The sequence below is a fragment of the Rhipicephalus sanguineus genome, chromosome 1 (assembly GCF_013339695.2).
Source record: "Rhipicephalus sanguineus isolate Rsan-2018 chromosome 1, BIME_Rsan_1.4, whole genome shotgun sequence".
In the NCBI taxonomy this organism is placed as follows: domain Eukaryota; kingdom Metazoa; phylum Arthropoda; class Arachnida; order Ixodida; family Ixodidae; genus Rhipicephalus; species Rhipicephalus sanguineus.
The window spans coordinates 289,313,113-289,333,023 of record NC_051176.1 but is presented as its reverse complement, the minus strand read 5'-3'; the positions used below and the strand labels follow the sequence as shown (position 1 = coordinate 289,333,023).

The 19,911-nt window shown below is 45.0% G+C and overlaps 1 protein-coding gene across 1 annotated transcript; it reads right to left on the bottom strand.

Moving 5' to 3' along the window:
* Positions 1-12,859: 12,859 nt before the first annotated feature.
* Positions 12,860-14,115, bottom strand: LOC119388285 (homeobox protein MSX-2-like). Its single transcript, XM_037655975.2, has 2 exons — positions 13,788-14,115; positions 12,860-13,357 (listed from the first exon to the last, which is right to left on the bottom strand). The coding sequence occupies exons 1-2, from the start codon at positions 13,999-14,001 to the stop codon at positions 12,945-12,947; spliced, it is 627 nt and encodes a 208-aa protein (XP_037511903.1). The 5' UTR covers positions 14,002-14,115; the 3' UTR covers positions 12,860-12,944.
* Between the last annotated feature and the right edge of the window lie 5,796 nt (positions 14,116-19,911).

Here is a 19,911-nt window from a genome sequence, read left to right as displayed (position 1 = left end):
TCTTCTAATCCTCGGCACGCGGGATGTGCGCACGCGTCGTAGATAACGGGACTGCACGACAACGCCGACGCCAACGGCGATGGAGAAAATGCGTGCGCACACCTGCTACCGCAATAAAGCAGAGCTGTTAGTGTCCATGAATTGAATGGTATCTTTCAAGCGGTGAACAGATCGCCACAACAGTGGGAACAACCAGAAATTTGGGCGATACCACACAGTGGTCACGAAATTGAAAATAAGGGTATAGGGTCGCAAAGCTCCTGGCACACAGAATCGATTGAGACTGGACGGCGCCTTCATTGCCCTTGGTAATAAAGATGCTTAACCATATATAATACAGGAACCGATCGGTGATAGGCACCGATAGGTTCTTAAATTCGGGCTTCAGGAAATCGGTGTGCACGTTGCATCCCCACGAATGCAAGAATTGCAGCTGAATGGATCCAAATATTTCTTGTTGCAGTTCGATCGAAGCACCGAAAAGACGACAGAAAAGGTGTAAATAGAAACAATGGAGTTTAAGGATAGGTCAAAGATGTGTACGTGGCTCTTTAGAACTTTTGCAAGGAATTAACTTGAAAATAGAATCCGTCGACGGTCAATCAGCGGTTGCAAACATATCGCTATTTACTTTGCATATTTTAAGCCTTACCATTTTAAGTGACCTCGGGTGAGTGCATGCCTGTATAATTGTGAGTATATAGAAAAGTAAATAGCCGGGCAAAGGGGCTTATAACCTGGTGAATTAGCTCTTGAAATGTAGTGCTAAGGTTTACGAACGAAGAACTATGCCATGAAGTTGTGGTTAATAATTTAGTTTCAGTATGTACAATATTGGCCTCGCAACACTGCATAAATCTGCTCAGTAAAACTTGCGTTCCTCTTAAAGCCTATCCTTTGCATTAGATTGGTAAGCTTCTAGGAGCAACAAATAAATGGTACAAGAAAAAAGACTAATGCGGCTGATACTGCGAGGTTGCAGGCAATGAGAAATTCGAAAAAAAAAATTAATAAGTGGTGGGGTTTCACGTGCCCCAATATGATTACGAGGCAAGCCGTAGTAGAGTGCTCCGGATTAATTTCGACCACCTGCATGGGATTCTTTAACGTGCACGTAAATGCAAGTACACGAGTGTTTCTGCATGTCACCCCCATCGAAATGCGGCCGCCGTGGCCGGCAAACGAACCTATACGCCCTCGAGCTTAGCAGAACGCGGACACCTCACCTGCCAAGCTTTCGCGGCGCGTAGAAAGGAAAAAAAAAAAAAAAAAAACCTGGGTGTTTCACGGGTGTGCAAATGAGGATCCCTCGTGAAGCATTGAGTGTGTGAATTTAATTCAGAGAAATATTTTTGTCTGTGTCTGTGATGACATCGGATGCGTAAGATTTTGCAGTCAGCACGGGAAAATGCACGGATGCCGCCGACGGTCAGTTTTCGTGTTTGATGAGGTATGGCTTCCGCCTTAATATTCGTATTTTACAAGAACAAAAAGCTTCAGAAATAAACGGGCTACAATTGCGCGATTGGCATATTTAGCATTCGCTTATTAAGTCACAATGAAATTTATTGATTGTTTGATTGAGGGATAATTGTCACACGCCACACCATCATACGCTCATAATGATCACACGCGCGTAGGTACTATAATATGCACGGCTGTCGCGTGTTAAAGAGAACAAAATTATCTGAAATTACGCCCTAACACATGGTCTGACTGGACTTGTACGGAAATATTGTTTAGTGTTTATTGCTTGTCTCACTGTGCATACTCTTTGCAATATAGAATGGTTGCTCTCTGTTAATCTTCCCATTTTATACATGTACCGTGCTTCCTAACTGTCCTGTTTACTGCCATGTTGTGTGGGGAGACGGTACTAGGGAAGCTGCTGTTGACGCAGCTTTTATCCCGTCTTCCTCACCCCACCTATACACGCACTGTACTTGTTGTGGGAAATAAACTCCATCTGCAGGCACGTATCCAGGATTTTTTTTCGGGGGGGGGGGGGGGGGGGGGGCAAGGCCTAATTATACGAAAGTCTTTTCATGGCAAAAAGAAAATAACAGTTGCCCGGGAATATAAAAGGCTGGACGAATTTCGAAGGGGGGGAGGGGGCAACCCCTCCCCCCCTCCCTTGTCTACGCGCCTGACTCCCTCCAACTCTCAAAATAGTGCCAGCTTCTCCCCACAAACATATTGTCGTGGAGAAGCCAACTTTAACGAACAGTCGGTTTTTCGCGCTTACGTATCTTTGATTTCAAGCTCCGGGCTAGTTCACATGCAGACATCATATCCTCGTGTGACTGAAAGGCAGGTCAGGCTCATAATGCCTTTGCACGCTGACATTTATTAGCGAGTACCTTATTAGGAACGAGGAAACATCTTTTTTTTGTTTGTTTGTTTAAGGTACTGGCGTTAGTACCAGAACCAACATCTCTCATTTTCATTTCGTTTTTCGAGATATCACCTCAAAGACCTCTTACGGGGTATTACATAAGGGATGACAAGAAATATAACGAATATTTTGTTTCATATCTAACCAAGAATGGCTATGACCCTTTCTTCGTGTTTGTTAGGGTAAAAACACGTGTTAAAGCGTAGCTTTCTTAACCTCCTTCTGTGCTTTGAAGGTGCATAACGTCATCGCGTATGTGTGCAATGTAGAGCACTTCACAGGCCGATTTTCCCAGCCCAGGCTCGAAAGTGACATACCCCGACCCGCCCGAGCCCGGCCGGGTGTGTTCAAACATGGCCCGTACCCGGCCCGAGCCCGAAAGATTTGGGCCCGGCCCGACCGGTTAGAACAGCTATAAGCTCTTGAACATAAACGAGGCATTGGTGAAAGTTGACAGTTTCACAATAATAAAGGGGATCGCCTAATTCTCGGTTATTGTGAAGGTACCACACACAGAATATTCTCAGGAGACATTTCTGAGAACCTGCGACAGTGTCATGATTTAAACCGTCGTTTGTATATATCTTCGGGCTGTTACGCCCGTAACACATTTGCGAAATAGTTGCAGTACGACATAAGCGAAATAATGACTGGCTGTCCCATATACACAGCGCTAACCACTTGATATTGGAGTTTAAAGAACGACTGCAGCATACAACGCGCAAGTTAAGTTAATAAACGTGGCGTACATTTATAGTTTGATAGAGTATATATAATCACCAACACTGAGGTAACGCTCATGTGGAACGACATTTGACATGGGTCAGGCATGTTTTATTGCTTGATTAGGCTTCATTCCAATTTAGGGTGTCAACTTTTCAATCGACAATATAACTTAGAGCAATGCACGGGCCGATTATTCCGGCCGGACCCGGTGATGTTTCTTGTAATATGAATAAACCTAGGCCCTTGCTATTATTGTTTCAACATTTAGGGTACGAAGCATTAAGCACAGCTCAGGTACGGCATAGAATAGGAAGTCTATGCCTCTGTACAGACGGAGTCCGTCAAGCTTATAGGAGCGTACGTTAAAAATAGCCGGGCCTAAAGTCGGGGTATGGAGGCTAGAGGAGGAAACTTGCGAACCGCTCTTCGCTACACTGGTTACCGGTTCATGAATTGGTTTAGAGCGGGCCACCTTGTTATACCTCATGACGATACGCTGCACAGTGCTACTGACTAGTGAAGTCTGAAGATGTGATTTCTTTACAAGATACGCTGAAGCGTCTCTGGCTCAAAATTATGCAAGGGCGGGTATATATATTAGGTAGTTTCACGCAGTTATATATAGCATACCCGGGCATATTACCGACTTGTGTGAGACCCGGGCCTATGACAATCCCTACTCAGGCCCGAGCCCGACCCGAGCCCGAAGCTCACGGGCCCGATCCGACAATTCCTTACCGGACCCACGGGCCAGGCTGGGCCAGGCTGGGCCAGGGCCCGTGCAGTGCTCTAGTGCAATGACGTTAAACCACCGCCCTCCCACAACTCATCTATATCTTGAATAAAACTGAAGAACTAAAAAGAAAACATTAATATAGAATTTCAGAGGACGTTTCAGCTGCAACTTGGGAGCCTTGTTCACAACCTTTGCTCGCCGGATTGTTAACGAGGAAGAGAAATATGTCTAGCTTCACCCTCCAGATTTTTTTTCTTTTTTTAGTTCTTAGTCGGGCGCTTCTATCTTAGGAATCTTCTTACGGTCTTTCCAACACCACCTCGTGTATGATCCTTTGTCCGATAATCCAACACGTGACTTCTTCGTAACGTTACGGATAATTAATCCAATGATGTTTCCAACCATAACTTTACTTTTCTGAAAGAGCACATGCTCGCGCATTTTTCTTGGCGCCCAGATAAACGAAGAAGAAATATTGTGCCTGCTAAAAATAAAATGCTCGGAAGAGTGTGTGCGCGCGTTGTTTGTGCCTGTTCATGTTAGTTGTGTATGTCGTCCATGAGTGACAGCATGAATACAACCAACGTCTCCAACCTTGTACAGTTGTCATGGAGAGCAAGGCGGCCTGAAGGCGGCTGTGTCTACATTCAGCGTGCTGGTAACGCTGAATATACGTTGTCATTGTCTACTGTGGTGTGTTAAGTTTCGTCGGCCGTCCGAAAGGCAACGTGGCATGGTGAAAGTATTTACATAGAGACGCTTGGCTTTCGCAGCTGCATCTTTCTTCTCGTGAACGCCCACAGCATCGCATGGGTCAATACGAACGATTATCTATTGCGTTCACGCACGCGATACCTCGCCAAGGCCACGACGTGCACAAACAGCGCGCCGCTTTTCTATCCGTCTCTATTACTCACCCCCATCAGATTGAACTCGGTCCGAGAACTGGCCGCGACGAAATGGCATGTATACGTACTTACCTGTGGATTCTTCCGTGACGATGACCCACATGCTGTACAAAGGAGAGATGCGTGGTTTTGTGCTGTTCTTCGCAGGTGTACTACACAACAAATGATGACCTCGATCTCGATATCGCTATTGCGTGCGAAAGTGACGCGATCACAACCACAACCGGCAACATTGTCGAAAAGCAGACGTGAATTCTGGTGGTGACTTCAGTGTGTACAAATAGGAGGCGCCAGCAGACTTACTTATTATAATATCATTATATTATGCCATCGATGACTACGCACAATTGAACGTAAACCGTTTTTCGGGGGGCAGTTGTGTCCTTGTGGAGGCCGTAAAGTCAATGCAAGAAATATATCATCGGAAAGAATAGTAGGACAGAACGTCAAGCAAGCAGCGTCGTTCAAGCCTATGTAACTTATCTTTTGAGAGCCATTAACAAATTGTTAGGACTGCTTGGCCGCATAAAACAGTCTTACTACAGGTGGCATTCACGACGCTGATTGTTGTTCGAAACAACTCAAGGCATAATGTTTGCTCCTTCGCCACACCTGTATGCAGCGTACGCTTTGTCTCTTGTGAATAGAGTGCTCGCATGAAACAGACCACATTATTATTTAAATGTCATTCTTCTCTTAATTATAAAGAATATGAAAGATACAGCCTTTCCTAAAGTGTTTAGTAACGATACTACAAAAGATAGTGCTAGCTAAGCTTTATCACCTCATCCTTGCTGGAGAGCAATGACGCGAAGCACAATGAAATCCCAATTCAGGGCTATACAACAAGCGCCGACTCGATTAGCCCCTAACCAGTGCAGATTAGTTAACGAAAACATAACGACATTCGCGGGTTATACCCGTGTCTTAACTAATGTGTACTACATACAGACGTGTGACTACTATGATGAGTAATCATTTTTAATAAACGAAAAATACGGAGTTATTTTGTGTATTGTACGTCCTCCTCGGTATATTCGCAGCAAGGGAAGCTTACACTTGTCAGATGTCACCCTGGCAAAAACTCCGTTTACAGCAGATATAGCCGAGGAGAGACGAGATACACGTGTAGTTTGAAGCTAAATAGTTTCGAAGAATGTATCGATGTAAACAGAAAATAAATCAGAGTAAAAGTATATATAGTGAAATTTGTGTAAGGGACCATTGTCAGTGTACTACCATGATAAATGGAAAACATCGTTGCGCGTGATTATTTTGTCGACTAAGCTGTGGTATCGTTGTACAGAGCGTCTGACCAGCTGTTGAAGCGAGCACTTCTGCATCCGCGCACGCACGTGCGCGTCGCGCGTGTACATGCACCCATTGACATCATAATTATTAGCGAATAACCTCATGGTGCATGAGCGGTTGAGCCATACTGACGAATGAAACGGAACGAGCGAGTGGGTTCCGTTATTAGACTGCAATAACATTAATTAAAAACACATTGAAACATCCGTAAGCTCATCGATTCCGATCGCGCGATCCCATTGACGATGAAATCACATCAGTTTGGGCACGTTGGTATTCCTTTTACGCATCTAGCGCACAACACAAGACAAGGACCTAATGACAACCGACGAAGACAGGCGCTACATTGACGTGTCTGCCTAAGGCTGCCACAGAACCAGATCATGCTGCATATTGCGCAGAACGCGGGTGAAGACGGCATTACTCCTGTTTACAGCTGGTCGCAGATGAATAATGTATAATATATATAGAGAGAGGACCACTCGGACAGTAGCCTTTCCGTTGCGCATTATGAATATACACGCAAAATAAAAAAAGAACTAGGATAAGACATCAATAGTTAGCCCTTTAATTCAAATTTAGCCCTTGCTGTCGCAAAATTGAAGCGGAGTACGCAGTTTGACCCTGCATTGCTTATGTGACCTAAACTGACAAAACATAGTTCAAGCGTTAATTGATTAATAGCGTGATTCATGGTTCAGTTTCCATACAGTCAAAAAAGGAATAGACCAAACGACTTATCGGCAATGTTTTATGGCGCACACATACTGACCAATTCATCACAAAGTTTAAAGTCCTGGGGCCGAGCTCACAAAGCTTTTGGTTTGAAAGTGCATTTTGTCATGGCCCCGCTGGTTTCGCTAGTATAATATGTCCAGCATTAGCTGAAATTTTCTCTTATGGATAATTATAACTTAAGACGTTCTTTTTTTTTTTTCTTTTTTGTGAATACGGGCCCTGAAATAACTGCGCTGTATGTTATCAAAATATCTTCCATATAGAAGGCTGCTGTTCAAACTAGTAATACTCTCATGTCTGTACTTAAGCTGATTGCTTAGTCACCCGTGTATAACGTAGTACGTCGACTCGTCACGCCACCTGGACTCGTATTCGCCACACCTTCTTACGGTACAGTTGTTCGTAAGAGAAAATTACAGCGAATCATCGTGCTGGACATAACATGTGCAAAGGTGACCGACCAATGGCAAAATGCAGGTTTGCGAATTTGCCCCCTGGTCATTATACTCTTTGCCACACCGTGTACAATCGTTAACTTTCATCTCACCATGTTATGTTAATATCCTTGAGCAGAATAACGTCTCATTTCACGAAACATCTCTTGAAATTTTGCTTTCCGTTCTTCACCTACTTGAGTACAATTAGGAGATAGAAATTAAAAATACGCGCTTTGACAAGTATATACTGACTGTCGATACCTGCCTAACAGTTTTTTTTTTTTACTTGGCCTATTTTTTCAGTAATCTTGTAATGGCGCTAAAAATCCGAAAAGCGGTTTCAGTATTTCTAAAGAGTTTTCATCAGTTGGGCATTAAGTGTTATTTAGTTTTGACTGTTTATGTGATCTTGAGATGCGTAGAAATGCATCGGACTGTCACAGCGATGCTCGCCGACTACTGTCATGTGACCAGGATTTGGTCTTGAAGCCTGGCCACATGACAGCAGTCTGCGCCCGTGACAGGGCCGTTAGGCTAGACCTACCGGTCCCCGCGTGGGAGTAGCCGAAAGGCTCGGGGCAACATCAGCGTCTGCACAGTTGTACGCTCTCTCTCTCTCTCTCTCTCATGTGACCAACCTCAATCTGCATAACGCAGTTTTTTTTTTGCCCTACGTCCCCTCTCTTGAATGGAAGAAATAAAAATTAATTCCATTTCGTTCGAATCGCACGTCTAATATGGTGTTACAATGCATTGTGGAAGGTTTACTCTTTGTCAATGTGTCTAATTGCATAGTGCGAGAAAAAAAAAACGGCCAGCAGATCACAAAATCGTAGATAGATAGATAGATAGATAGATAGATAGATAGATAGATAGATAGATAGATAGATAGATAGATAGATAGATAGATAGATAGATAGATAGATAGATAGATAGATAGATAGATAGATAGATAGATAGATAGATAGATAGATAGATAGATAGATAGATAGATAGATAGATAGATAGATAGATAGATAGATAGATAGATAGATAGATAGATAGATAGATAGATAGATAGATACGCTCAAAGACGCAGAAGTTCGGATGCATATAGAGGTTGACAGATGGAGTATGTATACATAGCGAGAAAAGCGGATACATAAAACGCCTCGAGCGGTCGCTCTGAAGCACTTCACCTGGTTCCTTGTTTTTTTCATGATTTGATGTTGTACTCGATATACAAGCGCGGTGTGCGTTACCTTTGTTCCCATGACCCTTCGATGCTGCCAGTGTCTGCACTAACAAAATATAGGGCTTTTTTTTTTTTGAAAAAAAGAAGAAAAGAAAGAATTTCCAAACTGACTGTTACCGATAATGTTGCCTAAGGTGCCAACTATTATTAACCATGATCTGGAAACACGGGGTAAGCGAAGGGAGGACGAAATAAAGTGTCGCAAACTGCAAGCGGAATCGCGGCAAGGACGCAGTGGACGAGCGACTCAGAAACTTGTCCGACAATTCACGAACCGACCGTGTTCGCTTTCAATTAGGTCCCACCTCTCCTCTCCTTTTTATAATTATTTTTTTTATCTTTTCACTCGATGCGCGCGCGCGCCAGTCGAGGCTGGATTTCAAGAAGCGCCGTTTTCGCCCATCCTTCCACCTCGTGCGCCAGACTTCACGGTTCATTTCCATCTGCCCCGATGTAGTCAACAAAATAATCGATGGGCCCACTAACGGCTCTCTCGGCGAGCCAGTTTAGCTCAATTCAGGGAAGATATATCGTCCCGGCCGGCTATTAAGCAAGCGTTCCGGAAACACAGTTGATAAGCTTCCCATTTCCCCGCACCGCGCGTCTCGGCAAAACTCTGTTCAAGGCAAGCGTGCTGAAGAAGAAAGTGCGCAACATAAAGGAGTCCCGCTCATTCTGTCCCAAACGTAAAAAAGTCATCATGCGGTGCTCTGAACCGTAATACATTGTATCCGCGCGTGTGGAAAGTGCGAACTAAGCGCCGGGATGTGTGTGTATAGTATATTTAGGTTCGTTGTTATTTTGCGGAGTCTCAGTGTACGTACATATACAGTCAACGTGCAATACACCGCAGAAGGCATTTCGTTTATGTACTTGAGTTAGCACTTCCGGCCGTATATACGCTATTATAGCTAACCTTGCTCACTCTATGCCAATCTCGAGGCTGCAGCCTTGTCGCTGCCCTTCTACTATAGTTTACTCGTTGTGGGAAGGCGTCCACTGCAGTGATTACATACTCCAATATGAAAGGAAATCACTCCGTTCAAAAAGAGATTCCAACAAACATTAATGCAGTAACCTCACTCACCGAGCCCACATTTGCTACAATATTTATACCGTCCTGATGGTAAAAATTACTCTTCATTTCAGGGCAGTGAGAAGGAAAGCCGTTGGGCATGTATTCAAAAAGAACTCTTATTGCTATAACTTTTTTAAGAGAAAATTTCTGCGAATTGTAATACTGCATTATTATACCAGCCAATTGTAAACAACCCTTAACGAGCGACAAGATTTGTAAATTCGTGCCACATTCACGAAAAATCATTCTGTTCGAAAGAACAAATTTCATCCAATCCTGATGCTAGACATATCATATAGTAAAGGCGATTTGGCCATTTACAAGCGACGAGCTTTGCGAGTTGGGTCCCTGCGCCCGTGTTCACAAAACCCTCAGTTCCTGCGCCAAAACTGTTCGCGGGAGCCGCGGTAGCCAATTTATGTCTGACATGATTGGCGGCAGCTATAGTCCATGACGAAGAGCACTTACAAACGCTTCGTGAATTCAGTCCCTCCATGGGGCTGAATCAGCAGAGCTACCTGGGAATGTCAAGGTTTACCTGAAGGCCCGAAGGCGATTTTTATCATACATGTTATATAGGTGGATATTGTAGAGCTTGACGAAGAGGTCGCGACAATATGTACCACGGTCATATCGCACACAATATATTAATGCAAAATTATGTTGGTGAATTCCGAGTATCACAATCGCTTGTTTTCGCGATACTCGTAACTAATTGATTCAACGAAAGTACGGCTATATATATGTGCGATACCTGTCAGTATTGAGCTACACTGAAAGAATCGGTGTAATGAGAGATGAGCCACTGAATGTTACTGTATACCCATCGCATCCTCTCTCTCTCTCTCTTTATATATATATATATATATATATATATATATATAATATAGAAGACTTCACAATATGTAAACGCTATTTCTTCTGACAAAAAGAATGCTAAAAAAGACACGTTGTTGGCCTTCGTCTTGAATTCACAATCACTGGAAGCACTCATAAATTTCAACCTATATGGTTCGTGGTATTTATTTCATTCGTCATCAGATGCATAGCTCATTTGCGACGCAAGGTATACGGTATTCGGATGTATGTGTGTACGTTTGGCACCAAACCTGTTACAAATCACTTAACCAATAAGCAGCACTTTCTGCAACCGCCGAGGTGCATAGCTCAGCTGCCGTTTTGTGGGTTTGACTGCAGGCATCGGCGGCTCTGTTATATGAAGCGGACGCGTATATATACCGACATATATTCACGCGCAGCAATCCATGTTGTGAAACCCGCAACTATCGCGTACATCCCACAGTCCACTTGCAACATTTGTACAGTGGAACCAAACAAATCGAAAGCAAGTTTATCATTGGAATAGACGCGATAACGTTCAACGGCTGCATGCAATGCCTTTAAAAACTAAAAGACGCGTTGATAAATTTTTTTATTGTGTACTAATTTACCGGATGGACTTTCTTAAGTGCAATGAAAATATAGTCTCGAGCAATCCACGAAATAAGCCTCTCATCAATGATTGGATGAACACCTATAGCTGCGCCTGTTGGACGTTCCGCTCTATTGAAGTGAGACGCGCGCTGATTGTTGGCCGCGTTTTCAACACACGCGATAGCAACCTGTACTGCTCCCGAGTTTTAGGCACCGGGTTTTAGGTCGTGGAATAAAAACCGTACTATATGCTGTAACCGAATCTCTTTATGAAAAGCGGCCAACATTTTGTTGTTTCATAAGATTTAATGAAAAAAGTTTCAGCTAAGTGCAATCAGATTAAAAAAGAGAACACTCAATAAGCATTCTTGACTGCTTCCGGCATTAGCTTCTTAGATTCCTTTGAAGCACCAAACTTCCACGCAAATGGTATTGTCAACACACGATGAATGTTCAACTGCATCAGTAACGTCGACCGCTTCGTGTCGAACCTGTTAAGTGGGAAAACGTGTGACAAACGCTCCTTTGAGGAGCGATTCATGTATTCATGTGCCTTTTACCTGCAATCGGTATGCACGAAGCTGCATTATAACACCGTCTTATGTATGAAATAAGTTAAAAGGGACCCGATACATTCATAAACGCTGGCACAGTGAACTTCATCTAACAAGTAATATGCGTGTCGTTACAGAAGAAATCAGCAAGCCATGCATAGTGCAGCGGTGTGTAATTGTAAGACGCGAGGAATTTTACATAATGATAGTTCACGAATGCGTGCAAAACCTGCAGTATTATCACTGCCTCAATTAAAAAGTTTTATAATTGTAAGAAATTTCTTTACCAAGGTAGGTATTTCACATATACGAAAATGCGAACGAGTAAAAACTCCCGTGATTCATTTCTCGCAGAGTACAAAACGATGGTCGTTTTGTGCGAGTTCTTGTATACGAGAGTTCAGGAAGCATGCACGGTAAGTCTGATATTTCTTAGTTTGATAATCGCCTTCGATTTTCTCACGAACATTCGAGGATTGATGAGCTGTCTCACTCCCTCTCTAATATGCCCTAACACAATGACACTCAAACACGCGCAATTTTTTGCAAATCATAGGAAAAATAAGGGATTTCAATTAAAACTAGAAATATTAAAAAAAAATACCCTAAAACTGTACTAGTACAAGCTCACGCGCTGCCGCTCGTTTTTCAAACATGTCAATCACTGAGCGAATAGCGACTTGAGCGGCTGTGGCACACGTATACCCTTGCGCGACAGCAGTATAGGTAACACACGCGTGCACCGTTGTATTCGCAATGAGTGGAGTATACAGTCGCGTGCATTCGGCATCGGCTCCCTGGCTCGGTCTGGCCGTGCAGCGCTCGAGCGCATACGCCGGTGAAGAACCATGGGGACCGTCACCGAAACAAGGCACGTAAGCTCTACACCCAAGAGCACACGAGCAAAGAGGTCCCACACCTGTAACGTCCCTCGCAATCTTTGGCTGTATACATGATATTCATACGAAACCGTGTGCACGAAAAAGCCCCGGTGACAGCCGTTTCCGTTAACCTCCTGCAATTGCCGATGCAACTGTTTGCCCATATGCATAAACGGTTTCCCTTCGAAGTGACCTGCACTTTCGAGTTGGATAGTGCACACCTGCTTACATCCAGCGTGACAGAGACGGATGAAAAAGACACAGAGATGTGCTGACTAACAAGGCCACAGTTCGTCAGCGTTCGTATGTGTCTTTTGTATTCGTCTCAGTCGCGCTGCAGTCTTCAATTTGTAAGTCACGCGAGGGCTGTTCGCTGTGGGACGCAATGCTCAGAGTGCGCTATATATCAGTACGAGGAGCAGGAGGCTCTTAGGAAAATAATTTAATGGGCGCTCTGGTCCGGGCTATGTACAGATATTTACAATTTACAGGTGGCAGTCTTCCGCTGGTGGCTACGGCGGCGGCTGTCGCTCGGCAGGCGGCGGTGGCGCGAACATGGCTGGCGCGAACACAGGCGCGTGGAGCGCAGCGCCGGGCGCCGAGCACAGCGCGCCGAACGGTCCGAAGAAGGGCAGCACGGGGGGCCGCGCGGCCATGCGCAGCCGCTCGATCTCGGCCTCCTTGAGCCGCTTCTCCTTGGCACGCCGGTTCTGGAACCAAATCTTGACCTGCGTCTCCGTCAGGCTCAGCGACGAGGAGAACTCTGCGCGCTCGGCGATGGACAGGTACTGCTTGGCGCGGAACTTGCGCTCCAGCGAGAGCAGCTGCTGCGTCGTGAACGGCGTGCGCGGCTTGCGGTTGGACTTGTGCTTGCGCAGCTGGCACTTGACCGGCGCCGGAAGCTTGCAGGGCCCTCCGGGGGTCTCTGCAAGGGACACGTCTCGTCACTCCACAAGCCTCCCAGGCTGTCCGACATCTCACTGCAGTTCCTACTTCTGATCTGACAACAAAGGTTCCGCTTAGTAAATTCATGACAACTATGTGATGGTGCCATCTAGGCGATCAAAATGCTGCCACAAAAAGTTGCAGATTAAGTGGTTCCGTGTCACGGCATCTCAACTTACACTGCATGAATCGTGGATACATGCCACTGCTAGAATGCACTTGTTTCAATCTGTAAAGCTAGACGCAGTCGTGGACGGCGCTGTCACGATCGAGAACGCGGTTGGACTACAACAGGCGCATTGTGAAAACGCGCGGTCCAGTCACTGGAGGCTGCGGGGTTACTGCCGATCAGACTAGCCGCGACCCCGCAGCCTCCGTCGGTAAACCGCTACAAATACGCGCACACTCACCGAGATGACCGGGAGCGGGGGAGGATCGCGTGAACCAGGCGGCTCCCCAGTGGAGCGCTTGCTCGGGCGGCAGGCACAAGTCCGGCTCCACGTTGCTCGACGAGCTGGTCACTTGAGCCTCCTGCACGTCCCTGGGCCCGCTGGTCACCACGTCGGCCAGCAGGGCCTCCACCGAGAACGGCGTCAGCTTCTTGGCCGGCTGCAGACCCGTCATGTCTGGCCGCACGTCTATACCGATGCTCCGACTGGAAACGCGGGACTCCGCCGCGCGCGATGCCGGGCGCCGCGCCACGCGTGCGCGGGCTGCCGCGCGCTCCTCCCATTGGACCGCTCCGACGGAGGCTCCGCCCACCTCAAAGGAGGCTCCGCCCGCAATGGGGGGTCGCCCTAATGAGCCCGTTTCCTCCCCCGTTCGGCGAAGGAGGCCATTCCGGCAATTGCCCGCCGCTTTGAGCGGGGACGCAGCCAGCTAATTTGGGGAGCGCCGCCGCGCTGACCCAGTGGCCAGGTGACGGCTCAATCGGAGGAGACAAGGGGCGCACTTCATCAGAGTCTGTGCGCGCCGTTCGGCCGCCGGCGTTGCCGTAATGAAGCTGTCGTCCCGGGCATCCTCCCTTTGCCACCCGGCGACGCTGGGCTCGGCGGGCCCTGCGGTCAAATTATGACCAACTGCTGCGCCCAGTTCGGCCTTGTGCTAATTGTTTCCACGAAGGGTGCGGTGCGCGGGAAGAGGGCGCAGGTAACCGCCGACGGGTGATTGACGTCGCAGATACCTTTTCGATGAATCCTATTAGCGTCGAGTGTCTTCGCTCTCCTCGGCGTGCGGTACCAGCACGCACCGCCGCCGGGTCGATGGGCCCTCCCCTTCCGCCCTTTTAATAATGAAATCTGTCCGCCCTTAGGCATTTGTAACGGGGCGCCGCTTTCTTGACCCGAGCCACCGCGGTGGGCGATCGAGCTTGTCTCGCAAATATGAGCGACAGCTGTTCCGGTCGGCCTGTGTGCCGAATGAGATATCTTCCATGGTAATGAGAGACGGGCCCACGGCCGCGGAGATGAGAAACGTTCCTTGCTTTTCATTAAGCTAGGCGATCGAGGAGGCGACGGTGCGAGGCGCAGTCTATTGAGCGGTCTGCGCTCTGCATGCACATGTCAGCGACGATTGTACGCAATCTTGTTGCTGGCCGAGAGAGAGAACGATGGACGGACCGATAGCGCAGTTCAATACGCCTGAAGCATACACCGCATTTCTGGAAGTGATCGAGTGATTAGTCTTGTCTGCCGTAGGGGGAAATAATAAAGCTGTCGCTATGGGAACCGATCAACAATGACTCGTTACTCGGAAAGCGCGCATCGAATATACGCGATGTTCAAAAGCGCGTACGATTCAATAATACAAAAACATAAACGAAACCGTAGTTTCTCGCTCCTTGCAAAGCTTGTGCTGAATGTTACAATTTAAGCCCTTACTTTTCTGCGTGTCTCAACGCCTTCGACAAAAAAGCTGCTGAAGATATTTGATTGATTCACTGCCGTATACTCAAGTGTCTAAATTTATGCGCCAAACGTGAAAGCAAACGTATTGCCTGATAGTAAAGTCGAGATGTAATAAAATAGTTAATAAAGAACCAAAGAAGGGGGTACAAAAAAAGAAAGGGGAACGTGATGGGATCAGAATTGGCATGGTGACACCCAGGCACGTAGCCAGAAATTTTTTTCGGGGGGCGGGCCCGAGGCCTAATTGTTCGAAAGAAAGTCTTTCCATGGCAAAAAGAAGAAAAAGTTGCCCGGAAATATAGAAGGTTGGAGAAATTTCGGGGGGGGCCCGGGCCCCCCGGGCCCCCCCCCCCCCCCCCCTTGCCTACGTGCCTGGTGACACCTTTTATTGGTATTTATTTACGCCTACCGCCATCCCATTTCGAGGCATTGCACGGACATAACATAATTCGTTTAGCATTATAAATTGACTATATGCACAGTATGCACATAGAGAATGAACACAAATATAACTATGGTAATTCGCATAACGTCCACTGGCCTAAACGATGACACAAGTAAACATGCTACAACTAACTTAATTTGGTAAGGATATAACAAACGACTTCCTGCGCATTAAACATACGGCATATGCAGGAACATATATATATACGATGTAAATGGCGCATATATCTATAGGAAAGCCAAACTATACGCTGGGTATTTGTTTTGCGAACTTATCTTTTGAAAACTGCCGCAAAGTACCATTGTCGTTATTTTAAATTTATATCGCCAGGAAAAAGAAAACACACACACACATTTCAAGCGCGGTTTAACATGAAGGCAAGGCATTGTGTGTGCAGAGCATTCAATTGAATTAAACTGGGGATGCTATAACTGCTGAAGAATTTACAATGCTTTGCAAAGCGGTAAAGCGACCGCAACTGCGTCCGTAATTTCACTGCTTCTATAAAGATAAAGAATGCGCGTGTAATGAAGGAGAAATGTATAGCGGTCGTAGCTGTAGTATTTGATCCTTATTGTTTTATGTTTGTTTTGTTTTGCAAGGACTTCCGTTTGTTAATGTCGTACGAACAGTGTGGTGACCAGATCACAGACTTCGTGAACTTGCTGTTCATAACGAAGAAGCAGCTCCTTCGAAGTTGCTTTTATCTTTACAATGCATCTATTCGTTTTTACGAGACGATATGTTCTGTAAGCAAACGAATATATAAAATCTCTTAAAGATGGTTGTTGCTTTCGCCTGCAGCTCATGATTATATATTTTTATACACATATCAATTATATCTCTGAGAAAATTAAAAAGAAAAATCGGCAGATCCCACGCCTTGTGGGAATCCGTTTCATGCGAAGCAATCAGCGAGCAGTTTATGATGCATTTTTTGGCTTTGAGCAAAGTGTTACGAGGTGGATCGACGTGTTTTTGTAAGCGTATACAGTATAGATATATGCACATCGCGGACTTACCAGGTACGTACGTCGACTATATATACACTGGCGTTTAAAGGGTAACTTATGGTCTGACGTAATGTCAGCACTCACTTTAGAGCACAGACGTGAGTATGATTGAAACGAAGTGCACTTTATACGGTGCGATGATGGGGATATCATACGTAACTTTCCTTAGCGTATTCCTGCGGGGTCCAGCAACGCTCGAATATAACCTGCTGAATCATAGGATCACAAATGTAATGTTTATTAGACTGCTATAAAAAGCGGAGCCAACACTGGAACCACAGACGCTAATCTGATATGACGCCTGTACCGTAGGAGTACATATGTAGTGTTTATTGCTTTGTTATGAAATTGGATAGCCAGCAGCACAACCAAAATTGACGTTGCATCGATATTAGGCCTGCATAGGGTGTTTTTCCAAAGCAGTTTCTAGACCTGGCGTGGCTCTGTAGTAGAATACCTAATGCCACGCAGAATGCTTATTGGGTTCGATTCCTGCTATATGATCCTAATTTTTATTCTTTGCATTCGTCGGGTCAACGCTGCCGATGTCGGTTTTTCTTAACGCTCTCTCATTTAAATGATAAAGGTCTGTTCTCGCCGTTCCTGGGTAGGTATAAACTGTCAATCACCTGTGGCGCATACCCGTACACCGCGGCCCGTGGTAAACGGGTATGTGCCACACGTGTCTGGAGGAAAGGGTTTCACGACGTACGCGACAGGATTTTCACGTTATTCATGTCATGACCAGTCATATTCGTCAAACCCTCTTACCCTCCCATGCTAATTTAGTCTATACCAAGCTAAGGAGGCGTTCACGAGAGCACCCATACGTAGGCAGATAGATAGATAGATAGATAGATAGATAGATAGATAGATAGATAGATAGATAGATAGATAGATAGATAGATAGATAGATAGATAGATAGATAGATAGATAGATAGATAGATAGATAGATAGATAGATAGATAGATAGATAGATAGATAGATAGATAGATAGATAGATAGATAGATAGATAGATAGATAGATAGATAGATAGATAGATAGATAGATAGATAGATAGATAGATAGAAACGCTCAAAGTGCCTTGGGTTCGCTTAAAATGCTTCACATAAAAAAAAACGAATGCGCATATGCGTCATATACGGGCGAGGTTCTTGCACACCGGTGCCCTTGTTTTCCACACGAAAAATAAACGCATGGACGTCAGCCTTAAAAAAAACGATTGCTTGCTGTCGATGTGGCAATTTGTACGTTTGTTAATTTTATTATCATCATTATTGTAGCCAATAAGAAAGTCATAGCTCCCATACCTGTGAATATCAAAACTTAAAAAAAAAATAATAATAATAAACGCGCGGGTGATAGGAACTTAGAATAACAGAGAGCTGAGCTAGTTGATAAGTATTCATTCTAAAAAGACAGGGAGTGCAAACACGGACACAAGAAAGAAGTCAGGACACCACAAACGCCGACTAACAACTGAATAGATGCACAACGGCGGAAAATAAAGAAGGCACGAAAACTTATCTGCACATGCCCATGCAATAGGCAAACTTATCAATCCGGCACGCGTATGGGTCTACGTGCAAGATAACTGTTAAGGCATTTGATTTCATCTTTATGCAAGTTAATCGACGGTTGACTCACGCATGCGACTATTCTCGATATGCCATGCCTCAATCATCAGGCGCGTTTCTTCATTTCTATGCCGCTACAACACTGCGCATTCATCTAATTTTGGCGTGCACTTACACTCTCGACAATGTAAAGATATATTAGAAGGTGAGCCTCCGGTTAGGGATCTCTTATGTTCCATTAATCTCTGGTTAATGCAGCGGCTCGTCTGTCAAGCGGCCGCAGCTGAAAGTGTCCTTTAAATGTTTGCCTTAAGTGTGCGAAACATACGCGCTTTTCTACGCCCATTATTTGCTTTTGGATGTAGCGAACCAGCAGCAAAAACGTGCACATGTAGCAGATGATGCATGAAGAACCACACGTCTTCTTCTGTCGCGCTGACTTTTTTTCAATGACCGCATTGTGTTGCCTTTTTCGCAACTTCAGGAGCTTGCCTGTGAATAAACTTGCTCCAAGCAATTACAGCTCTCTGCATGCAATAAGGCGTCGTGCACAGCCAAAATGCATCACATACGTCAATACAATTCATCTTGCATACATTTATGCATGGGGCACGTTGCGCCGCCTCATCCTTAAGAAACACATTAGGAAAATTTTTTGCAGATAAATCTTTTTTTTGTTTTTTTTTTAATTCGTAGCACTTTATGCAACAAGCGTACAATGAGTCGAAATTTCATAAATTTACGAAAAACTGAAAGGCTTGGTAGGCATTTAAATTTTATAATTTTTGCATTGTACCTGATCATTGGAGATATCCTGCAGTGTCTCATGCATCGTCGAAAATTAATTTGCAAACCATAGAAAACCGTTATTGCACATTATAAGCACACTGCACATAATGTTCGTTTTCGGGTTTTACTTTCTTTTTTTAATTTGGGAGGTATAAATCGGATGCTATTTTTGAAGCTCATAATCGGGGAGGAATGGGATTTTTGTGGAACCATTTCGAAATTCGGGTTCTTTCGGGTTAAATTTACAAATGTTCTAAGCAAGGCATTTACAAAAATAATGAGTAATAATGACATGTAGTACATAGCATTGGTAACTTCTATAGAAATGAAACACTTTATTCACGAAAAGCTGGTCATCGTTTTTTCACGCAACCTTGTTAATAAACATTATCATCTGCCTGCGCGATATGTCGGTCTCCATCCGAGACCTTTGCGATCGTTGAACGTATATCTCAGCTGAGAAAAGGTTCTCTCGACATCGCAGCTTCTATAAGCTTGGCATAACAATGTCAATGCAGCATTTGTCAGCCTGAAAACTCTTCAGGGGACAAGGTTCGCGCTAATTACGTGATCCATTTCTGTGACCAATATATATAAATGTACATACGCACACAGAAAGAGAGAGAAATCAGCATTCACTTGGAAGGGCTTGAGCACGGGCACGCGAGCGCCCGTCTGTTTCATATATGGCGTACTTAGGATTTTTTTCCCTTTTTCTTGGGAGAAACAACCACGGCAAGTTTCAGCACGAAATGAATTCTTGATTCCGAGGTTACCTATGCTTGATTCCGCGGTCTAAAA